The sequence below is a fragment of the Polyodon spathula genome, chromosome 6, assembly GCF_017654505.1.
Source record: "Polyodon spathula isolate WHYD16114869_AA chromosome 6, ASM1765450v1, whole genome shotgun sequence".
In the NCBI taxonomy this organism is placed as follows: domain Eukaryota; kingdom Metazoa; phylum Chordata; class Actinopteri; order Acipenseriformes; family Polyodontidae; genus Polyodon; species Polyodon spathula.
The window spans coordinates 39,853,435-39,874,089 of record NC_054539.1 but is presented as its reverse complement, the minus strand read 5'-3'; the positions used below and the strand labels follow the sequence as shown (position 1 = coordinate 39,874,089).

The 20,655-nt window shown below is 38.8% G+C and overlaps 1 protein-coding gene across 8 annotated transcripts in view; it reads left to right on the top strand.

The window, feature by feature from the left end:
* Window positions 1-20,655, top strand: part of LOC121317177 (centrosomal protein of 170 kDa-like) — a 102,993-nt gene that overhangs the window by 50,235 nt on the left and 32,103 nt on the right. For all 8 annotated transcript variants that reach the window (XM_041252838.1, XM_041252837.1, XM_041252835.1 and 5 more), the window contains exons 8-9: window positions 600-1,073; window positions 5,149-5,738. In XM_041252838.1, the coding sequence (XP_041108772.1) occupies window positions 600-1,073; window positions 5,149-5,738 (1,064 nt within the window). The remainder of the gene's footprint in view (window positions 1-599; window positions 1,074-5,148; window positions 5,739-20,655) is intronic.

Here is a 20,655-nt window from a genome sequence, read left to right as displayed (position 1 = left end):
GAGGTGAGTTCTCCCTCAATTTTTTAGCCCTAGCTGCTGGTTTCTGGGGTTCCAAATGGTAACGCACAAGGCGCAGTAGCAGTGGCAATTCGGCTGTTCTTCGATATTGCCTTGTGACGGCTACACTCAACCATTTGGTAATGGTTACATTTTGTACTTGATAGGGAACGTTGGGTTATTTTCAGAACCATGGTTCCCGGAAATAGAAATGTAACCATTAACCTTCAAGGTCACCTTGTCCATGATTGCAGCATGTTTGAAGGAAAAATTATACTAGTACCTGTGTCTGTAGCCCTCTTATGTACTGGGGCAAGCATGGCCATGTCTCGGGTGCTTGCATGCAGCTTTGGTATTCTATTCAAGTTCCGGGATCTTTACAGATAAACACAAATTTGTTAATGGTTACATTTCTGTTTCAGGGAACCATGATTATGACAATAACCCAACGCTGTGCTTGATTAAAAAAATTACTCTGAACCGCTTATTATTTTTTTCTTCAAGAATTTAGCTTACAAAACTATGCTTGCAACCCGTGTCATCAACATTTTACATTTTAGTGAGCTTAATTGTAACACGTTTGTACTTTGTGTTTGATACAGGAGAAAACAAAGAAACCAAGAAAGCAGAAGCGCAGGGAGGGAACGAGGAAGCGCTTTGTTCACTGTGTAGGGAGCCCAGCTACTTTGAGATCCCCACAAAGGAGTTTCAGCAGCCTGCCCCAGTGGTGGAGAGCACAATTCACGAAATCCCCACAAAAGACACCGAAGGGGCCCATGCAGCCGCTGCAGGGCATGCTTCCTTCACCATCGAATTTGACGACAACACCCCTGGAAAAGTGACTATCAAAGACCACATGACAAAGTTTAACCCAGACCAACGCCCACGACCAAAGAAGTCATCCCCTCAGGGCGGGAAAGAGCTGTCAACATTGCAGGCCACCATGATAGCCGCTGAGAGCAAAGTTTCTGACTGGCTGGCACAAAATGACCCCCCAATGGCCAGGAGAGAGTCCACTGAAGACGATTCGAAGAGCATAAAGAGCGATGTCCCCGTCCAGCTGAAGAGATTAAAAGGTAGAACTGTTTTTTTTTTTTTTTTAATTAATTTAATTGTTGTTGCTGTTGTGGTTCTAAAAGTACATAGCTAACAAAACAATTCCAGTCAATTGTATCTAATATCTATTGCCATTAATACATAGATCTCACATTTTCCTAAAGTTTGAGTCTTTGTAGGAAAAACTATTTTTATTGGCTGCGCCATGGTGGTGTGCAGGATGAGTCATACAGTCAAGAGAGTGCAGGTTCACCTACTGGCTATGCGAAGTCTGCGCTGGGCATTCCGAAAGGAGCGAAGGGCTCTGGTGCTTCTCTGGGATAGGAAGACAAAATCGTCTGACTGTTTCTTCTCATCATACTACAGTGGACGCTCCGGGCCTTACTGAGTTTGAGCTCAGGCGGAGATCTGCAGGGCTCGCTCTCAATTTTCTAGGTGTAAAAGAGGAAATTGGCTAGGTCGTGAAATTGGAGGATGACCACTGAACCTTCAGTTCTCCCGAGCTGTGTGGGGAATTGGTGTGGTGAGGGAGCAAAATTAGACATTCTACATTGGGGAGAAAATCGGGGGGGGGGGGGGGGTACAATAATTTTATTTTTTTTTTTTTTTTTAACTCCCAGATATGAAATGCATTCGCTCACATTTGAATACCAATCACTGATTTTCCTATGACCGATGTATTTTCAGTGCCGACTTAATTCCTTCATTAGGAAGTTGGCCAGAAGTACAGCACTGAAGTACACGCAAGGGATATTTGATTTAATATTCTTATCCAACAGCTTCAAGTAAATGTGCATAAAAAAATCTATTTCACCTTTATCATAATGTGTGTGTTTTTCCTGAAATAAATCGAAGTGGCCGTTTTTGGACAGTTAACTACATATAGCTCATTAACTGTGTTATTTGGACCTTTCAGTTATTCCAAAATGTTTTAATGTGTTGTCAAAGTGATACGTAAATAGAGTACAGTATAGCTGTGTTTTTAAAGTTAGCTTTTAAAATTTTTACACAATGAGTGTAATATAAATGCAGAGAAAAATAAAAATAGACATACAGATAACTCTACAAAAACAGCTGACACAAAAAAGACAAACATAGCGTAAGAGTTTTACATTTAAAATATAAAAATTCATGCTTGTTTGCAGCTTTCATAATTAATAATATTAATAATAATACATTATTTTATAATTCTCCATGCATTGTTGTTTGCAGAGTCCTTCTTTGACTTGAATTTGTTTTGTTTCAGTGAAAAAATAAGTCGGGTTGTGACAGATTACTTAATCTTTATGAAGCAAACCGGTACAGCAACTAAACAAAATGTCACGGTGTAGAATAGGCTGGTTCCCAGAGTAACCCATCATATATATGTATGGTTATATGCACTATAGTAATATACAGTACTGAGAAAGAAGTCAGTGGTTTTAAACAATCTTTAGCTACTTGGATAGTATTTCATAGACCCAATGAAACAAATAGGTATATCCTTAAATTGTACTATTAAAACTGGCAGCAGAATTAATACACTGAACGTACAGCATCACACAGCGGTGAAATAAACCAACACAAAAATAAACAATGCAGTTCTGTAAAGCATGTTGAAAAATAATGCAAAAAAAAAAAAAAGAATAACAGAATAACAAGTTCAAAATAAATGCAAGTCCCGAGCTTCGTCACAAAAAAACCCAAAAATACTTCGAAAAAAAAACCGAAATGGAATAGCCTTTCACACAAAAAAATACTTATAATCCAGCAGCAGATTGAAAAAAATAAATTAAAAAAATTGGATAGATGTCACCCCGCTTGCTGTAGGTAGGCTGCTGTGGGATGATCCTTTGAGAAACGCTGCAGTACACCATTGAAGAAATAAAACATTTGAAAAATCATGACAAAGAATACAAAGTGTCAAAAGAAAAACACAAACTAAGCCACGGTTGGTAGAGAAAGCAGCAAATTAAACTTATTAACAAAGAAACAAAACTTGTTAGTAAAAGCTGCGTTTGTGTCGCTAAAGTCAAACCAAATTGAATTCAAAAGAAAAGAAGGAAATGTGTTTGACTACTAATTAGACCTGAAAACAAAACACAGACTAACGAAAATGAAGCTGGGTAAACAAAACCATAGTTCTATAAAATAGAACGCAAAGCCCCCATTATCACACTACGAAAGAAAGTAGACTCTCCTACTGTAGCTTCTCTGTCCTTTTAAACTACCCGGCACTACGCAAAGACAAAATCACTGCCAAATTAAGGAAAGCCAGAAAGAACCTGTGCAAAACGCATTTGAAAAGATAATTAAAACAGCACTGCATAATTATAACGTTAACACACCAACGATGGTTTTATTTTCACAGTTTTTTTTTTTTTTTTTTTTTTTTTTTAATTATTATTATTATTATTATTAGAACAGGATCAAATATAATAGGAATATATGCATATAGCCTGGCCAGGCATACTACCACTCAGTTAAGAGGAGTAGACAGCAAACCTATTATGTTGCATGCTACAAGGTGAGCGTTGTTTAAAGTGCACAGGATCAGTATGTCTCTGTAGTTCACACCAAGCGATGAAATCTCCCAGGTGTGTCCCTGCTGCCGCTGCGCTGTGTGTGCTCCTGGCATACTTCAGCTTTTAGTAGTAGGCCATGGCTCCCAGCTTGGATAATTGATATTAAGAATACACAACAGCACTGTATTGGATGACGAATCTTCAGGTGGTCATGGTGATGACATTTCGAAAGTGCATTAACAAGACGGCACGTTTTTGAAAGAAACTTCTCCATTTGCATCACTCTTTGTGTGCTGGTGTTATTTTCTCTTTCAGGGAGCCACATAAAATTCATCATAATTATAATTAAGTGTGCCCAGCATGTACTTGACAGCAGAAATATTAATGCAAACGTTTGAACAATTAAAATTATTTTTTGTCCAGAGCAACAGGAGGCTTTAGTAATAATGCAACCTCCCTCTGGAAAACATTAAGTGTGCAGCTGCATTTTTAATTGGTAGGATTATAAACTAGCAGTTTCAAATCCTCATCTCTGCTCCGGCAGTGACAAGTAAACCACAGATGGAAGGTAGGTTTTTCATTACATGTTTATTTTTCATAGGCTGTTACATCAATCCACAAATGCATAGTGAAACAGTGTTCTGTATCAAGTGCCATTCATGATTTGTATTTTTGCTACCATACCACTTGATTTGTGTGTAGATGGATTGGATTCCTCCATTTTCTTCGTACAGATGCATTATTATGTAGACCAATAGCCACCACAGTGATAATTTTCAATAAAATTATGATTCAACAATCATCCGATTGCTCTTTACATATCTTTATGCAACCTTGCAGTTTTTTTTTTTTATGGTAACCTTGAATATTGTATTGTTCTTTATCTGTGTACAAGGGTATATTGACATTGCTAGTACCCTAAGTTAGATTAATGGAGGTGTAGTCTATTGATATATAGCAGTATCCTTGTGCAAAACTGTTTTCTTAAATGGCCTGGTTATATAGGAAATGAGTAGAAACATGAAATAAACCAGGATTGCATGTTTATATCAAGAAGACTATAGACCGTAATGAATATTCATAGTTTTAGAGGGTTGCTATGGCAAATAAGGTTATCTCCTTCAAGACATTTGGTAAAAGGAAATGTACATTTTCCTTGCCTGTTGTGAGAGCAGCAAGGTTGACACATAGCAATTTCATTGATGACTGGCTATTTAAAGATTTTACTGTTTGCAACTGCAAGCTGTTTGTTTTTTCCTTCGCTGTGATTTACAGCAGCCGTCACTGTGCTGCACTTCTTGCTCAAGGTATCTTGACTGCAGCCATCTGTGAAACTCCCCCCAACCCACAAGTCTCCTGTTTTCATTCCCTTCCTGGCATACTAGCTTAGCTTTGTACTTCAGCAGACTTAATATTCAACTTCATATTAACTGTGGATTGCTGGAAGCCGCAAATGTGCATTAAAACAAGGTTCTGTACAATAGGTACACATCTGTGAGTGTACTGTAGGTGTAGATAAAAAGAACTTGAGTGGATTTTCTCAGTAAACACAAGGAAATATTTTATTTATTTTGTATTTTCTTTTCCACAGGGAGCAAACACGAAGATGGGACACAGAGTGACTCAGAGAATGGAGCCAAACACAGGCACACCAGTAAAAGGGCAGCACTAGAGGAGCATGTGAGGGTCTACCAAGGTCCCAAGGGACTCGCTGCCGCTTCTGTCGAGGGCAAGGGTACAGAAGGTACTCACATCAGCAGGACAGACTTTATGGTTGAGTTTTTTGATGAAGACAACCCGCATATGTGTCACTCTTATTCTTTTACTCAGAACGGCGCTTCAGCAATGGAAGCCGTGGCTGGGGAAGGCCCTTGTCTCACCCCTCCTTCTGGGCCGAAAGGTCTTGTCCCCACGGACTGTAAAGGAGTTCCTTCAGTGCTGGCAGCCCCACCGCCAAGCAAACTGCTTCTGAAGCAGAAATTAGAAGATCCATCCCTGGTACGGAGCTCAGCAAGTGTTGGACAACAAACCAGCCCAAATGAAGAGCCAGAAAAGCCACCTAAAGCTACGGGAACAGTGGAAAAGGAAAACGAGGATGACCAAAGCGATAAGGGAACCTATACCATTGAACTGGAAAATCGCAATCCTGAGGAGGAAGAGGCTCGAAGGATGATCGATAAGGTAGGAATGATTACAAAATGTATAGGCCTTTTTGTCTTTATTTTTTAACTGTTTGTCCGTGTAAGGGTACTGTAGGAGAACAGAATAGGTGGTGTGGGTTATCTTCTGCGATACTGAGCGAGACATACGATGACTACAGGGCGCAATCGCACAGGATTTGTTTGCACAGAAATAGCTTGATGCTGCCAGCGATGGTAGCCCACAGAGCACATACAGACAAGCGTATAAAATGCAAAAATCAAAAGCTGTATAAAACAAAACTACAAACAAAAGATGGGGAGTTCTACTCCACTGTACAGGAGGTGATGGTAATAATGTCTAGAGTTTAAGTCATTGACATATTTCTATTACTTTTTTAAATTTTATTTTAATACATTAGCTGAATTTAAAAGTTGTTGTTAAATGCTCAAACTCTATTTTAATTATACTTTCCTGATCTAGTGAAAGTTTTTTTTTTTATATATATATAAATACTACAAATATAATTGTATTTATAATTTCAGGTTTTATGTAAAGTACTTGACAAGTGCATAAACAGACACAAATGGACAGACTCAATTAAAAATAGAAAACTATTTATTAAAGAAATGTAGGGCTGTAACAAAGGGTACATTTTGACCTTCGGAAGTTCAGAATGTCTCATTATTGAAGGAAGGTTTGAACCTTCAATGGTACTCATTTGCATAATTTACTGGTGATGTCACCATAGCTACAGTTTGTACTTGATTTGAAAGTGCTTTTTTATTTATTTATTTATTTATTTTTACTGGTAATCTATATAAATGTGGGGGGAAGAAAACATTCACATGTATTTAAAATATGTTATATAGAACAGTAGTCATGTTTTTATAATTTAAATAAAAATACACATTGTTTATGTACACGTAATTGACGCTGCTTGCGATTTACAGTAACCTAGCATTGCAGCAGCACCTTTTTTGCGCCCAATAAAATATTTTAGCTGACTGATGCAAAACACAGTTTTATTTAACAGTCACCATTCCAAGCAGGTCATCAGTCACATTTTACTACAACTAATACACTTGTCAAGTGATCCCAGAGAGTGGTTGTGCTTCCATGATACATCAAGAGTCGCTTGCTTTTTTTTTTTTTTTTTTTTTTGGTCGTCTCAGGATTTAACCAAAAAATCCCAAACAGCAGACATTTCTTTCAATACAGCTTACGCTGTATAATGCTTTGCTGTCGAGATGGAGAATGAAGAAATTAAAGTTCTGCTTCTGGATAGCACAAGCTGGTGGGGGCAGGGGCGGACAGTGCTCAGTTTTCGAAATTTAAAATTATTAGTGTTAGTGTATTTTGTATGTTTCAAACATATTCTACCATAGCACTTCTCTTTACAATGTCTTGTACACTAGGTATTCAGTACATGTTTTACTGAAGCAATACAACCTCTGTAGGTATCCCCCTCAGTGCTTTGGCAGAATATACCCTGCTCCAGTGCACAGCAGCGGTGCTAACGTTTCTACGCATAACGATTTGGCAGTGGATTTTAATGCAACATTTTTTGCTTAAGTAATATGCATTATACAATTCAAAAGATCGAATTGTGCATGCGAGCGACAATTAATGTGTGATTTTATAGTATTCACACATTGTCAAACAGTTTCTGTTAACAGAGAAAAAATAAATAAAAAACCTGGTGCCTGACGAACCTTCGAAGGTTTAGAACTACCTTACAATTACTGGCTAGCTAACAAACCTTCCAACCTTTGAACACAGTCCTAAAGAAATGCAAGATTCTAAAAATGTTTACACAAGTTAAGAGTTCTAAATACTCTGCAGGCAGGCATGTTGATCTTTTGGCGAAGAGAGTTCCGCGCAGTGTTGAATTTCAAAACCGTGAAAAAGCAGTCGTTTATAGATCTTTTGGCAAAGAACATCACTTGCAGCATGTTGTTTACAAGTCTGTTTTTTGTTGAAATTATTCTTTGCAGTGATGTTTTATTTAAAACATAGTCAATTTACAAGCACTATAGATGTTTCCACGAAGTTGACTCTATGTAGGTACTGCAGTGCAGTTAAGCACAGAAGTGAATTTGAAGAGAACAGTTCACCGAGTTAATTCTGCATTTATTGACTTGCTGTTTAAGTCATCACATTAGACAGTACAAGCAAATACCTGAAACTATAGTCAACAGTTTGTGGTCTGATTTTTTTAGTAAAAATAACACCTGTAGTTATTTTATTAATTCTTAAGTTGTACCGAGTGTAGTGTCCAGAAATGCACTGCTGCCCCTTAAATACAACATAACACAAAGGTCAAGAACCGGTAGAATTAGACAGACAGTGTGTGGACAGACCCGGCGGGAATAGCAGCAGCAGAGTGGTAGATTAGTACAGGAGAGTAGTAATAAACATCATTAATGTGAACTAATAAACCATGGAATAAAGTTCATGTGCATTGAGACCCACCTGTGCATTCAAATCTTCATTACATGTTTACTAAGAGTAAGGATATTACACCATAAATACTGTAATACTGTAAATGTGCAAGTTCTGTTACTTACATGCATGTTAATGCCATGGCTCATGTGCACCCGTGGTTAACTCGACACCTTGGATAAGTCAACACTAAGTGGCATCCCCATGATGTCGAGTTAACCCAGGTTGACTGTATATTGAAACAGACTTTGTGACTTGTTACCAGAATTACTAACCTTTTGTAAATTTAAGTAGTCACAAGCATATTCTCAATTTTAATAAATATCCATAAATGACTCCATAGTTAATTTCAGTTAGACATTACCTCTATTTTTCACAAGAGGGCACATTTACTCCCGATTGGACAGTTTTCAAAAATAAACTTTCCTCTGAGAGACACAGTCTGATGCATAGATTGAGGATCCATCTGTTGATCGCAATTAATCCTTTTATTGTTCCATGTATGAAGAATACTGTTTGAAACTTGGCACATCAGTGGGGGTTGTAAGCCATATGATTGGAATAGAAATTCCTTTGGTGCAGACCAAAAGTCTGTTGTGTTAACTGCTCTCCACCAGACTGTAATCTAATGAAGTAAATTATTTCTGAAGGTGACATTCCCTTCAAAGAATGGGTCTGAAGTTTTGGGCAGGGGGTATTTTGAAACTCACACAAAGGTGTGAAAACCCCCACATCCACACAGAATGCAGTTTAGAAACTTAGTTGCAATCCTGATAGTCCCTTTCAAGTACGAAATGTAGCCATTACCGTATAGGCATTTACTTCCTAAAGACCCAAAACCTGAATATTGATATACCAAAGCTGCTCAATGAGTCTGTGACAGTCATGCCCCAAGCTAAAATCACTGAACCGAACCAGTACCATCCTGGTTCCTACCCAGTCCTACACTGCCCGTTACCAACCGGTGCCACCTGTGGAATTGGAGGCTTTCAATCCACCTCCTTTCCATTGTGACAGAGAGCGGCGGCTCCTTACGATCTGCCCAGTGCGGGCCCTGGTGTATTATGCTGACAGGACGAAAAGTTGGAGGCAGTTTTTTGTCAGCTATGGGGGTAACGACCATGGTCAAGCCCTGTCTAAGCAGAGGCTGTCCAAATGGGTAGCAGACACAGTCAGAGCTGCCTATGAGCTGGACAACTTGCCCCCTGCAGAAAAGCTCACTGCCCATTCCACCAGGGACATGGCAGTGTCGTGGGTTTTATTCCAGGGTGCGTCTGTCAAGCACATTATTATTATTATTATTATTATTATTATTATTATTATTATTATTATTATTTATTTCTTAGCAGACACCCTTATCCATGGTGACTTACACTTATATCACAATACCAACTATCACATTGCAGAATATCAACAGTTATAAAGTACAGTAAAATCAGTAGAAAATAAGGTCAAATTCAAATAAGAGCAAAATAAAGAATACAGTAAATTACATTTAAGCGCGAATTCAACTAAGAGCAGTTAAACGTATTGTAAAAAAAGATTACATGAGAGTAGATGTTGAACTTCATGCTGATTTGAACTCGGCTCTCGCCAAGATAAGCACCAACTAAGACGTAGCTTTGCAGTAAACTAGTATGATCCATCTGCATCTCCATCCATTTGCGTTGTTTTCCATCTGATGATGTAGATATCCTTCTGTCTGGTGTTGATTGCTGAAGTGTAATGCTGGCTCCAGGGATCAGCTCATTTTGCCTCCCCAGCGCATCAGCACACAAAACGGCTGCGATGCTGACTCCGGGGATCAACCCAGTGCAGTCTCCCCAGCGCATCAGCATGACAACCGTCTGGATTGAGCTAAGTAGGGTACATCTGTGGGATCTTCAAGTGGGCACCTTCCATCCTCTGTGTTTCGTTGACTAGCCCACGACACCTCAAGAGGGCTCAACAGTGATTCTGGTGTCCCAGCATCACCCCCCTCCATCCCCCACTCAACTCTGCCCAGCTTACTTATCTGTACATCAGCTTGAGATCCCCATCCAGAATCTATCCGTCTCAACCACAGCCAGTTGCTGCTCCTTTCTGCTGCTTCAGATAAGTTCTTCACTGTGCGACACAGCTCTTGGCCACTGAGCCCGACGTCTCTGAGAAACCGGGTTGTAGAGTGTGCCACAAATCCTCCATAACCCACCTCCACTGGGTAAACTCGGACTCCCCATCCTCGATGTTCCACTTCACCAGCTAGTTGAGCATACCGAAGTTTCTTCCTCTCATATGCCTCATCCACAGCATATTCCCATGGCACTGTTAATTCTACCAGATGACCAAGGCGTGCTGATCCAGACCACAAGACAATGTCTGGTCAAAGGTTAGTGGTGGCAATCTCAATTGGAAAAATAAGCCGTTGACCAACATCTGCCAGCATCTTCCAGTCTCTAGCAGCTTCCAGTTGTCCTGGCGAGGCTTGGTTTTAACACCTTTTCTTGGTGGTTGCTCTCCTGGATGGAGGAATATTGTCTTTTGCATGTAATGCTTTGATGGAACTGGTGGCAACTTATTGGTCAGGTTTCGCTTGTCTTCCAATGCTAAGACAAAAACATCGCAGCACCTGGTCATGGCGCCAAGTAAACCATCCTTGGCTAAGACCCACCTTACATCCTGTCAAAATGTGCCTTAATGTTGCAGGTGATGAACACAAAGGACATCCTCACCCACCCAGAGGTTTAGGTTCTGTGGTGATGGGAGAATATCATATGCTGATCTGATAAGGAAACTGGTCCTGCTCTGTTCCATTGTCCACAGGTCTTGCCAGCCGATCTTGCATTGTTCCACACTCTCCCATCTGATCCATTTTCCCTGCTTGGCCTGGGAAATGGCCTTTACACACTTGATCCTTTCCTTCTGCTTTTGCACCTCATTGACTACCAGCTTTCTCTGTTAAGCTGGGCTTGCCTTGTGCCATCTAGGAGGAGCTGAACTGAGACCAAAACCTCCTTTTCCATGCTGAACCTGCCCCATAATATCTCCAATTCGAAGGGCAGCCTTAGCATTTTCCACAGCTTTCTTTGCCGTCCATTTTCTTCCAGTTTTCAACACAGGTGCTGCCTCCCTTACGCATTTGTCGCATGAATCTACTAATGTAATTTCCAGTCGGACTTTGGCGCACTTTCACTCCTCGGTTAGAGCAGAGATTGGTTGCTGCAGTATTCCTTTACCATAAAGTCCCACTCACAACCATTTCCTGACGTATGAACTGATTAAAGCTTCCAGCTTCTCAGCTGTTGTTAAGGAAACCTTGTACACAGTCAGTGGCCACATCAGTCTTGGCAGTAGACCAAACTGAAAGCACCAGAGTTTCAGTTTGCCTGGTAAAGCGCTGCTGTCTGTGCTCTTCAACCCTTCCACTTCTTGTTGTCTAACTTCTCCCACACAAACCGTGTCCTTTAGATCCCTGTCATACCCTCTCCCTAGACTTTTCACTGGCTTTTTGGACACTGTTGGTATTGCCTCACCATTGATGTAGAACCTTTTATCTACTACTTTGTCTTTAATTATAGAGATGGTGCTTGATTTAGTGGGCTTGAATTGCATCCGTGCCCATTCAATGTTATTGGTTAATTTGCCCAATAACCGATTAGTGCAGGCTACGGTTGTAGTCATTGTTGTCATGTCATCCATGTATGCTCAGATTGGTGGTAGTCGCATTCCAGAAGCCAAGCATCCTGGGAAACCATCCTGGGAAACCTGGAATGCCTACTTTTTGTACTGAAGAGTCAATGAAGCAGTTCTTTAATAGGTAGGTTGACAATCTCTGAGCAATAATGCTGAAGAAAATCTTGCCTTCTAAGTTTAATAGGGAAATAGCACGAAACTGACCGATGCTTGTAGAATTCTTTTCTTTTGGTATAAAGACTCCACCTGCTCGGCGCCATGCTCTTGGTACAACCTGTTTTTCCTATGCTACTTTCATCAATTTCCGCAGGATTCGTAGAACTCCAGAAGCACTCTTGTACACTCTGTATGGAACTCCATTAGGCCCTGGAGATGGTGATGCCCTTGCTTTTTTCACAGCTTGCTCTACTTCTTTCCACTTAGGTGCACAGTCCTCCATTTGGTATTCGGGTGGATTGATAGGTGGGATGTCTGAAGGAATTGACATAGGCTCCTGTCATTTTGAATCTGTATGTGTTTCCTCTAAGTATCTCTCCAGCTCAAACTTAGATGATTTTAGTGTGTCATTTTTCTCACTGGTGAATATCTTCTTTACAAATTAGAATGAATCTTTATAAAAGTTAGTTCTCAAACGCTCTTTCTTTTTGTATCATTTCCGTAGGTGCTCAGCTTGCTTAAGAGTAAATTCCATTAAAAACATTATCCATTTAGTACAATAAATGGATTAGAACAGTTTCAAATTCAGTAATCTGTTGCATATCCGACTGCGGTGGGGCCAGAGTAAGGGTGGATATGTAAAAAGGCCGATAAATGAATCCTGTTTTAAATAACATACACAGCTGTAACTATTACTATATTTACACAATTATTGTTTTGAGATTCAGCTTTTATTAGACAGCTCCCCTAAATCCCTTTATTAGAAAGATACAGGGTATTAATGCTTGTGACAGAGTAGCCGTCTGCCGTGTGGATGCGTGCATTCGCTGCTGAGGGACAGGCAGGAGATTGAGACGGAGGTTGATATGCCCCACAGGCGAACTGGATTCATTTTACATATCAACACATTGAACAGCTAATGCGACACTACCAGCGATGGTAGCGCACAAAGCACATACAACACAGTGTACGAATACTTTGGTAAGATCTACAAATTCATGAACTAATATTCTCTGTTCAATAATAAACTAACTTTGCTGAAGAGAGTGAGCATGGCGAATATGTGATGGGCAGATAAGCAACGGATTACTGTACTTGCCTTTCTCTGATTGTTGCACGGATTACACTCATGTTTTTTATTATTTGTCAAACTGAGGTCTGAGGTAGAGTGGGATTACCGTCCGGAATTGCAAAGAGACTCGCATTTTCATTGGTCGAAATTAGATTTTTTTTGATTGACAACATTTTTGTTTTGAGGAAGAATTTTTTTGTAATCTAATATAAAATATAGGATTATCAAAGCCTGGCACTTCTGCTGCAATGCATTGACGATCCTTATACAGCCAATTTAACAAAAATATCAGAAGCATGTCAAGTGTTTGGCTTCTCCAAAGCTGATGTGCAAATAGAACTGATTGACCTGCCACATGACTCATTAAAGGCAATGAGAAATGACATAACAAGCCTTGCATTTTGGTCTCTGATTCTTGACTAGAGACACCCAACAATAAAGGATGCGGCTTTTAATTATTTGGATCCACATATTGCTGTGAAAGTGCTTTTTCCTCAGTGAAGCAAGTGAAGGGATGGAATGCAGCAAAAGCTCAATAATTAAATTTTAAAAAATAAGTGAAAAGGTTACCGTACCAAGCTGCAAAAAGTTGTTTTTTTGTGAACACCAACAAACCTATGTTATCTTTTGCCAGGCAAATCGTAGCGTGCCAAAATAGTTTCGAGACCACAAATATATTTTTTTCGTCTATTGCATCTTAGCAGCCGCAACATTGTTTACAGTCAGGAGTTTAAACTTTAAGGATAATTTAGTCCCAGAGCAAATTCTCTTGTTAGATCTGAACTGATCATATCTCTTCAGGCAAAGAAGCAAGCATAGTATTTTAAGACATTACCAGAATAAAAAACAGTAATGTAGTGTGAGTTTTGTACTAAAGCAGGGTCAGCTGTTGCAGGGAAAACTAAGTTTATTTCTCAGACTGACCAGAAAGGTGAAAACAGAATGCATAGAAATATTTAGAGAATTAAAAATGAAATGTTCTTACTTGACGGCAGCAAAATAAACTGCTGTTCACTAAATCTTGATCTCAGATTGTGCTAATGAAAATATATCAAATACATGACAATGTGTTTGCTGTGGTGTATTTAATATCATAAACAGTAGAATGAACTCACTGCAATTTTTAAATTTGTTTTTTACTGAAATATGAACTGTAACATGTAATCATCATGTAACAGTTGTCCGTGTTACATGTTGTCAGATCAGGACTTAACGCTGAGCGTGGGAGCTGCAGCGTGCTGTTTCCCATATTACAGCTGTACACAATTAAAGATATGGTCACCAATTCCACACACATTTTCAACATTCTTGTATTGCACGGGCCTTGCTGCTCCAAAAGCCCATTTTCTTCTTGTTGATCTTGCCTTGCTGTGAGCAGTGTTGAAATTAATCTCCTTCATTGCACTAAAGGAGTACTTTGTGAGACACTACAAGCAGACCACTACTAGTCTAGCACATGTTCAAACCTTCCAAAATTGTGCTAGAATGCACCATTTGAATCCTTTTTTCAAAAATGGAGGACACACCCCACTCCCACACTCTCCCCCATTGGCTCTATGCTCCAAAATGAGATTGGTGACCCCTACATACTTCCTTTTAAGTACCACATACCTTAAAACTAATTGAAAATACTGTAACGCTAATCGTTTTAGTTTCGAAAACTGAGCACCTCCAATTGCCGCTCTAGTTTACTGGGGTTGGGGATCTGTCCTCTAAATCACTGCAGGAGGAGTGATTTAAAAAAAAAAAAGTGCTGTGTTCCGTACCACATTGTGATGTGTTACCTGTCTGACAATGTGGGCAATAGTCCTTACCCTATCAGTGCGCTACAGCAGCAATTTTAATTGCTACAACTTTCTATTTTGCTAATACATGTTAGGACCTCAGTAACTTAAATACTGAAACTTACACAAAATGCACACAAATCCAAGTGAATACATAATAAGTTAGCTGTACTTTTATTCTTTACATGTTTGTTCACAAACCATGTTTGCTTTTCTGTATGAGGTACCTGAACTGAAGAACAGCTCCATGTAATTAGAAGCTTTTTTGTTATTTGGCAATTGGAAATACCCACAAAGCATTCACCACTGGGTTGAAGCCTGAGTGAAGGCTACCAGACCTCAGATGGAATTATGAGCAAACCGTATTAATCACAGAATAATGAAGAAAATGTTTGTATTCACTGGAAACAAAAACTAATGCTGCATAAAATCACAGACACACAAAAAAATAAACTAACAGAAAAACTGTAAACGTATCCGTTTTCTAATAGCAATAGAACCCTCATAAAAGTGCTTTACCATCTGGTAAGGCCCTGCACTAGCCTTCAGCTCAGGACATTTAAGGACATAAGACAGGCCTTCGATAAAGCCCTCTTTGGGTTCTATTGCTTAACTTAATGAAAATGAGTTTCCTTGAAGGGACTGCTGGTTAAAGTTGTTAGCTTGTGATTAAACACTGTAGTGTTGGGTGTAAAGAAGCAGGTGATAGAAACCTTTCTTTCCTAGTCCTAGACTGGGTCATGTGTATGTGTTTCTCTTCCTCCACCACCTGTACCATACTTTAAGTCACCATCATCAACGCCGTTTTGCTTTTGCATTGTTTTACTGCAAATGTACTTCTAAACCAAGCAATGATACTTCCAGTCTCAGCCAAGTGACCGAGGAAGATCTTTTTGTGAACTGATCATACTGTATTTTGATCATGGTTTTGAAGGAAACTGTCAGCGAGACAAAATACAACTTTCCGTATCTCAATTAGCAGAGACAAGTGACTGCAGCAGGATAGCAAGTTTATTTACAGGTTTTTTTTTGTTTTTTTTTTTTTTTTTTAAGTAAGTGAAGAAATCATTTTTTTTTGTACAAATGCCAAATGTAAAGTAATAATTATTAGTAACAACACTGGAAGCTTACTTGTGCAATGTCACTTGAACTGTGGATATAAATCCAATAACATACGGCTTAAAAATCATTGAATGGTATTATAGGTGTTTGGTCCAATCCGTCATTTACACTCGTTTAGGGGTACATCTAACATGGTTTTGACATAGCCTGCTGGAACTGGAGATCTGAGGAATTTAATATAGTTGCCTAACTCTGTGTACTGCATACATCATTATAAATTCAGGATTGTCCTAATCCAATACATCATTCAGAAGGTCTTTAGATTTAAAATGCTTAGATATAAATTTTTTTACAATAGTAACATCTAACTAGCCCCCCATTTACCAACATATTGTATACCAGCATACAGTGCAGTCTGAATGATAGGTGGGTGGGGGGGGGAGCAATAAATGAGTAACTTTGTGTACTGCATACATCATTACAATTTCAGTTATTTGCTAATCCAATATATCATTCAAAACTTCTCACAGGGTCACTAAAGTGTAGGTATGGAGGTACAGTATAAATCACAGCTTTCAGGACGTCTCCGAAGTGACGCTGTACAGACCAGTTACATGCATTTTAATGCTGCTCTGAAAAATTCTGACAGACAAAAACTTTTTTCTTTAAAATATATTAAACCCATACTTCATATCTCTGTGAAATAATGTATTCAAGATCTTTTATTTTTTTTATTTTTGAGAGAATATTTTCTTGTGTGAGATTTGAAAAGTAGGAAACTTCTGAAAGACACCACACACCTGATGTTTGCATGCATATTCAAGAGCAAAAGTCTGATACAGTCTGTTCCATGGAGAGTGTGCTCAGTAGCGCAGTAGGTGCAGTACCAGATACTGCCCTGCACCACGTGTCACCGGTCAGTTTTAAGTCATGCCACATTCTTGGAAAATTTCCCTGAATTAGCTCCCAGTAGAGCGTAAGAAAAAACCCCAAAAACCAAACCTGTACATGAGATGGTGTTGTTTTAAATCATGTGGCACTGTATCACATTTTAAACAGTAACTGAAGCTAACTCTTGTGATCCAATAATACATTATATTGATGGGAGAAAGAAGTGGTGACAGTTACATAAAGCCTACAGTAAATGTAACTTAAAAGCAACATGTTGAGTGTTACTTTGGCTAGAAAAGAGCATTTATATTATCAGGATTTAGGCAGTTACTATTTCCCCTGTGAGATTCATACGTACAAAAATAAAAGAAATAAATCAAGAAATGTTTTTTTCTTATTTTTTTTTCTTATTTTTTTCATCAGTATAATAATGCTGTGTTGGTAACCTAAGGGTGGATTGCGCACATTAAGATTCCGCCAGGGTTGGATTGAAACTCGGGTTCAATCCAAGTGGATTGAGTCTGGATGCAAGTAACAATGAGGTTTTATGCTACAGGGTCATTTAAAAAAATTACTTTAGTGTTGATGTGTCAACTGTGTGCAGATCACAGGATCGCTGAAGACAGCAATACATAACTTTTCCAATGGAACAAAATATCCATCTCATACAGCAATTGTTTTTGCTAGAGAAGGTTCTCCTGCTGTGGAGGGTGCTATAGACTGCACCCATGTACCAATAATATCACCAGGGGGCGATAGTGCTGACACTTTTAGAAATCGAAAAGGTTTTTGTTTTCAGCCAATGTACGTCAGAGCTAAATATTACCAGTGAAAAAAGGTTATTTGAAAAAAGGTTTGTCTGCGCCAGTGAGATTGAAGGTATATTGTTAGGCTACAATGGCTACCCCTGTAGGCAGTATTTAATGACCCCCATTTTAAACCTTGGAATTGGTCACAAAAGACGTTTCAACAAGGCTCATGTACAGACTAGAGATGTGATTGAATGGACATTCAGAGTTCTTAAGAGGTTTCCATGTTTAACATTTCTTTTGTGTTAAATTGGAAAGGTCGCTTGTGCAGTTTTGCATAATTTCAGTAGACAAGCAGGGCTTCTTGATTTCAAAGCAGATATACCTCCTGATGAAACCATCCCACTGTCTCCTGTACATGAAAGACATCAAGGTAGGCAGACCGTGAGACAGAGGATGGTGACACAGTTTTCCATTAATTAAAACTGTAAAATAACTGATTATCATTTCATATAATACATTATTTTGAGGGGAAAAAACAGCTGACATACAGAAGATACAATGCTGCAGTGTTTCGGGTTGTTTGGGACAGAGACTAGACAGAGGCAGGGTTGAATTGAAAGGCTCAAGCCTTTTATTTCTTTACAACAATAATGTTTGCGTAAACAAAAGCATAAAATAAGGGAAGGGAACTGGGAATCGAAACGAAAAATAAAATTAGTATTTCTTCTTTTTTGGCTTCAGCCTTCAAATTTTTATACAACCATTTTAATTGTTTTGTATCCCGATAGCTTACTGCACTGTGGGAATTGAATTCTGTTGTAATCTGTCCCCAGGTAGATTCCTTCAGTGCCAGTTGTCTGTCTTTATTTCAATAATGTTTTTCTATTTATCAAATATTAAATTTGCTAAAATGGTTTTTGTTTTGTTTTTTCGAGCAAATTAAACAAAGGTGTCTTAGTTGTTGCCATGGTGATGCTCTGACTACTATGTTTTCATTTGAAATATAGCCTTGTGGCAAAGTGGTTGGTAAGGGGAACAGGTGTAGCGGTGATGCGATGCAGGAGTGATGAACAGACAACAATGATTCAGTGAACAAGTGTTTATTTGTGCTGTTTCCAGGTCTGGCGACTGTCAAATAATAAATCCCCGGCAGTACACAACAATGTGTAAAGCGCAGGGATGGTGAAGAACACAGTACAGTCTCACACACAAACAAAGGCACGGTCACCAGTCCTGGGTGATATTCAAACGTGCAGGTGCTCTGTGCAGTGGTGCTCCGGATAGTGCTTTACATGGCGACAGCTCCGGAGGTGTGCGTTAAGTGTCTAGTGGTGCGAAAAAGACAGACAATTATAAACAAACAAAGACAACACACAACACGTAATACACTCTGAGAGCTCCTCTCTCAGTCCTTCCCTCATCACGTTACCCAAACGAATGAAAAGATCAGCGTTACCCTGGCCCCTATATGTAATCCCGCATGATATCTAGGTAAACGGTTGTAGCTGCCTTATTACTTGCAGCTGCCTCTCGTCTACCTTTCAAATCAATACGGTCTTACAACAGAGTCGCGCTTCCCTCCAGGCTGACCCACTTCCCTGACCCGGAAACGAACTGTCAGGCCAGCCCTTCCAGATACTTCTCCTCTCGTTCTTTAGCGCCGTCGCAGGTCGGGAGGAAGATTCATCACCAGAACTCATGTTTCCGTCACAAGCCTATATTAAAAATATTTCAAAGTTAGTATATTCAAAAGCTTGTACAGTATACTACTACTATACTACTACTAATAATAATAATAATAATAATAATAATAATAATAATAATAAATAATAATAATAACTGTATAATACATTAAATTATTAAATAATTTGTTTCCCGATCAATTTATTTAAAAATACTAAAAGCAAAAAAAAAAGTGTCGGAAAGCCTGTTATAGTTTCTTTGAATTTCTATCTAAGTGAAATTTTTATATTTTATTGTATTTATTTTATATTCTGTTATATCTAAATATAGGCGTGTTATATTACAAGATTGGTCACAAACAAAATAGCTATTTTGAGTCCTTTTGTTACTGGTTTTGTAAAAACGAACAGTTAATTTTCCTTTAACAAAACATATTGCACTTTGAAGTAAAGACAAGGTCAGGAATAAAATGTGATGTGTGAAGAAATGAAAGATGATGAGCTACTGTTCACTGCATTCCCGGGGAGTGGGTGGGAGGTTTCATACTTTCTGGTCTCAGGGCCCAATATACTGTGGTAGCCAGAGCCAATCTTAGGCAGTGCGGGACCCTGGGCGGTGATGATTAAATGCAGGGTCCAGAACATCAAATGAATGCTACCGTAGCAACGCATCTTATAGGTGCATCATGTAATCACATGCACCCGCATATACTAACGTGAAGATACAGTAAAAAATATGAATGATATTAAAATGTTAATTTAATACTTGTTTCAGTTTGTTTGTTAACTATCAGTTTATATAATTCACAACTTCAAAGAACTCAGAATTCCAGTCTACTTCAAACATATCACTTATGAACTTTTTCTAAAATGACCATGCCCCAGTAGGCCTATTGAAAAATATTGCCTATTGTAATGCCCGACTATAAGTGGGTTCTGATAGGGTGCCCGCAAAAATAACCAGGCAGACATACATAAATAAAAATAATAACAAAAAAATCAGACACTGTGCAATGCCACTTTACCTTCATTCTCATTTGACAGTGAGCAAATTTGACAATACTTTTTGGGTCATCGTTGAGCTCAGATATGTCTTGATCAATTTCAGCCTGGAAGAGCTGGGCTCACCAGAAGCAGCCGTCATTGGAATGGTCTGCCGGCTCATCTGTTTTCATACTTGTAAGGTGTCGACATGAGCTGCAGCTACAAATTACTGTAAAACAGGATTTTTTTGCAACTTAATTTTGCTAATGGTGCTTCTTTTTCCTTTAATGTACGGCACGTGTATGAGTAATATATTTCACAGCACATTAATTTTGCAGATTTTTAATAAACGTGAAAATTAACCCTTGCTTTACAGTATTTAGAATATTGGTACTAAAGTGTTTTGAAAGTTTACTGGTGCTAAATTACCCTCCCACCCCCCCATTTAGTTTTTAGTGT